A 3,990-nucleotide genomic window follows, 5' to 3' on the forward strand; every position below is an offset into this window, starting at 1 on the left:
TTAAAGATAAAGTTTTTTTTTTATTTAAAAACTTTGATAAAGTGGAGAACAAAAACAAAATGAAACCCTAGACTAAATTTAAGGTAAAAAAGTAAAGTTTTTATTCATCATTTTCATCATCATTATCTTCTTCTTCTTCTTGTAGATCTGAAAGAGAGAAGCAACTTTGAGACTTCAAACCAAACTTAGTAAGCCTCTTCTCTTGCAATTTTCTTGCTATGATGCCTTGCGTCAATGATGGGTTTTCTTCGCTATCTTCATCCCGTGCTCCTCCGAATCCCTTGTTCGGATCTTCATCATCATCATCTTCTTCTTCATGCATAGTGAGGAGTGGCATGGATTTTGGATTTGACCAACTGTAAAAAGATCTCCTTGACCATTTATTTGCCATTAAAATCCTCCTCCTCTTGTTAAATGGATTCTCTGGCTTCTCCAGTTCCTTCACTGTATTTACTGTATTCACTTCTGCTAAATTTGTAAATGACTTTGATTTCCCTGTAAAATGATTTGATAATCCCCTCCTAAACACAAACAAAACAAAGAAATAATCCCTTATTAGGGAGAGAGAAAATCAACTAAAAAAAATAATAATTAAAAGTTAAAAATAAATCAAGTTTTCTTGAAAACAAATAAAAACGAAGAGTTATTAATTACTTAATGGGAAGGGCATCTTCCATAGAATTCAAGGAACCCAAACCGTTATTCGACGAAACAACACCGTCTTCGTCATCTTCATCACTATCATCAGGAGCTCCGATTGACGACGAACTATCAGATAAATCATCCGGGTGACCACCGGAGTCCGCCCGGCTCGAGATCGGACTCTCATCACCGTCACCATCTTTCAAGAACAAGAACGGCGGGGCCACCCCCACCTTGTGCTTCTCTTGCGGCGGTGGAGAAACAACGTACGTCGACCCAGTTGAGGAAACGTCTCCACCGATGCTAAAAGTGGGTCCCACCAAAACCTCCATGATTTTGTGGTTACAGCAAATCACAAACTGCAAAGATCAATTGATGGTAAGACAAACGGAAAAACGATAAGGTTTTGACCGCTTTAGCCTTCACCCCTCCGTCGTCTTCGCCTTCTCTTCTTTGGTTTCCAGACGGGGTTTGTTGTCATGTAAGAATAGGTAAAGGTTAAGGGGTAAGAACGGCGTGCAGGATAAGGTTGGGGAGGGTGAAGGTTAAGGAGAGAGAAAAGGAAGATCACAAATTTTATAAAAATCTAGACTTCTTTATGTTTTTGGGAGTATGGAGAGAGAGGGAGGGAGGTAAGGGCGAGCGGATATATATGCACACAAGTGTCTTTAGATTTAAGTATAAGTTTATCATGGAGATTTATTTGGTCCCTCCCTCTTTGTTTTTTGTTTACTTTGATCCTAATACTCTTGTTTTTACCGTTGTAGTCTTATGTCAATTGTTGATAAATATAAACTCTTTATAATTTTTACTTTAACTCCATCCTCAACTACTACTTCCCAAATATCTAGAATATTGTTGAATCGCAATTATCATTAGTATTTAAAAACTTTAAAGTTGTGAAATTCTCAATTTGTATCCATATATTTAGTTTTATTATAACCATATCATATTTGTTATTCATCGGTTAAAATAATTAATATATATATTTTAAAAATTTTATTTTTATTTTATTTTGTTATCTTTTAAATTTGGTATTTATTTTTTTGATTGAGATTTTTTTGTTTTTTAATCATTCTCTTAATTGAATTATCTTTTCAATTGCACCCCTTGATATTTTATTTCATTTTATTTTATGCCACATTTGGTCATTATTCTTCTAATTACTAATTATTATTTTTTTAATCCTTTTTTATTGGAACTTTTTTTTCAAGTTTATCCCTCAACATTTTAGTGATTAAGATTTTGTTAATTTAGAATTTGACTTCATGATTTTTTCGAGTTTATCTTCTATAAGATAATTTTGATCTTAGGACCCGAGTCACAGGTTTAAAAGATTGTTCTGGGCTAGTTTATGTATTTTTTAGGTTCTTTTTTTACAATTGATTTTTTATGATCTCATCCTTTTATGGAGTTATTTCAATCTAACATAACAAGTCATGAGTTTCATGAGCTAATCCTAGTTGACTGAAGTTCAATTATTTTTCAATTTATTCGTTATTGACTTTTAATCATATTATTAAATTTACCAAGGTAATTTAATCCAATAAATACAATAACATGACTCCTGAATTTCCCTTATTTCTTTATATAGACTATAATCACCTAAGTATTTTTTTTCACGTTGAAAACTTATTTGGTCCAGCCCGCGATATAACACGAGCTACCTATCTAGTTAATATCTAACAAGAAATTAGGGATGGTTACAAGATAAAATAAAAATATATTTTTTAAATTTGAAGAATACAATGGTAGTGATTGAAAATTAATTGATCTTTTTGCTAAGTATTTTGAAACATCATTACTAACAGCAGGAAAAAAAATGCTTTGTAATGAATTTTTTTTTTTTATTAATGTGAGTGTTAGATCCAGCTTGTATTCACCTCGACAAATTTCACAGACCCTGGATTTAATGACCATGTAAGTCTCTGGTGATCTTGAGGTTTATGAGACTCAAACTGATGATCTTTAGAAAGCAAACCTAACTTTATATCGAATTATTGTTTACAAAAGAAGGGGACAATACTAGGATACAAATAAGATTGAAGATATATCTTATTGTCAAGTGAATAATAATGTTATAATCTAAAGCCAATAATGATGATTTTTTACAGCAATTAACAGAATAATCACATAAAAATTGTGCTTAGAATCTTAAAAGGATGGTATTAAAATCAAAATAAGAAGAAGAATAAGACCAAAGTGAGACAAAATCAAGAATAGATGGACCAAACGGGACTGCTAGTATGGAGAATTATATGTACGTACATGGGATAAGTAATGGTATATGCTAAGAGAGAGAAATGCTAATGTCTGCCGGCAAAGGCGAAGGTTTGACACGTACTTGATGACGTAGCAGAGACACAGACGAGAGCCCTTTCATCCTCTCTCTCCGATTTTTTTTTTTAAAAAAAAAACATTTAAGAAAAAAATTAAAAGCTTTCTTATTTTTTCTAATTAATTTTTTGAAATTTTCAAAATAAATTTTAAAAAATAAAAAATATTTTTTAAAGAAACATACTTCAAGAAATAATCATTATTATATTAACAATCATGTTATTTGTGATCTTGCTTATCTGTAGTGAAATATGACACCGTTTAATAATATGGTGGAAACCGTATTTTTTAAAAATTTAAATTTTTTTATTAAAATTTAAATTTTGTATATTTTAAATTGTTTTAAAAAAAAATAATTTGATACATTTTAATACAAAAATCACTTTAAAAAACAACCACAACAACACCTCAAACAAGCAATTAATTGTGGCAAGGATTAAATTTCGTTTAAATTTTATTTAGACATATTTTAAAATAATATATATTTTAAAAAAAGAATCCTGTAGCTTAGATGACAAATAAAGCATATTTTGATATTAGCAACGGTTTCGTTCTTCTTCTTCTTTTAGAATTAACCAACAGCGAAAGGAGCTGGGAAGTTTCAACGAAGAATCATGCTACTGATATAGAATTATAGGACTCTCATCAATTAGAAAGTTGAAAATATAAGGAAATTTCAAACATTTTCCATCTAGGGTTAGCTGGCAGTTCCAAATACTCATCAGCTTGACAATTTCCAGAGAGAAAAAAAGAAATCAATATTAGTAGATGGTTGGAATTTTTATGTACTTTGATGATAACTCTAGTGAATTCCTTTTATCGAGATAAATCTAGAAAAAATGATTCGAGTATATGCTATATTCACGTAAATAAATGTTCAGGATATTTCTTTTAAATTAGCAGTCAAATATACTTTTTTTTTTACCTAGATATCTTCACTTTTTTTAAAGATAAAACTAATCTCGTTCTAGGTTTGTAACTGCCCCTCTCAATAAATACATTTCATGAGGA

General features: G+C 30.4%; 1 protein-coding gene across 1 annotated transcript; it reads right to left on the minus strand.

Annotated features, from left to right (window-relative positions):
• Nucleotides 1–1,275, minus strand: LOC118054931 (protein OXIDATIVE STRESS 3 LIKE 4). Its single transcript, XM_035066694.2, has 2 exons — nt 655–1,275; nt 1–521 (listed from the first exon to the last, which is right to left on the minus strand). Exons 1-2 carry the CDS (start codon nt 972–974, stop codon nt 101–103), a joined length of 741 nt encoding a protein of 246 aa, XP_034922585.1. The 5' UTR covers nt 975–1,275; the 3' UTR covers nt 1–100.
• Nucleotides 1,276–3,990: the final 2,715 nt, after the last annotated feature.

This window comes from Populus alba, chromosome 18 (assembly GCF_005239225.2).
Source record: "Populus alba chromosome 18, ASM523922v2, whole genome shotgun sequence".
In the NCBI taxonomy this organism is placed as follows: Eukaryota; Viridiplantae; Streptophyta; class Magnoliopsida; order Malpighiales; family Salicaceae; genus Populus; species Populus alba.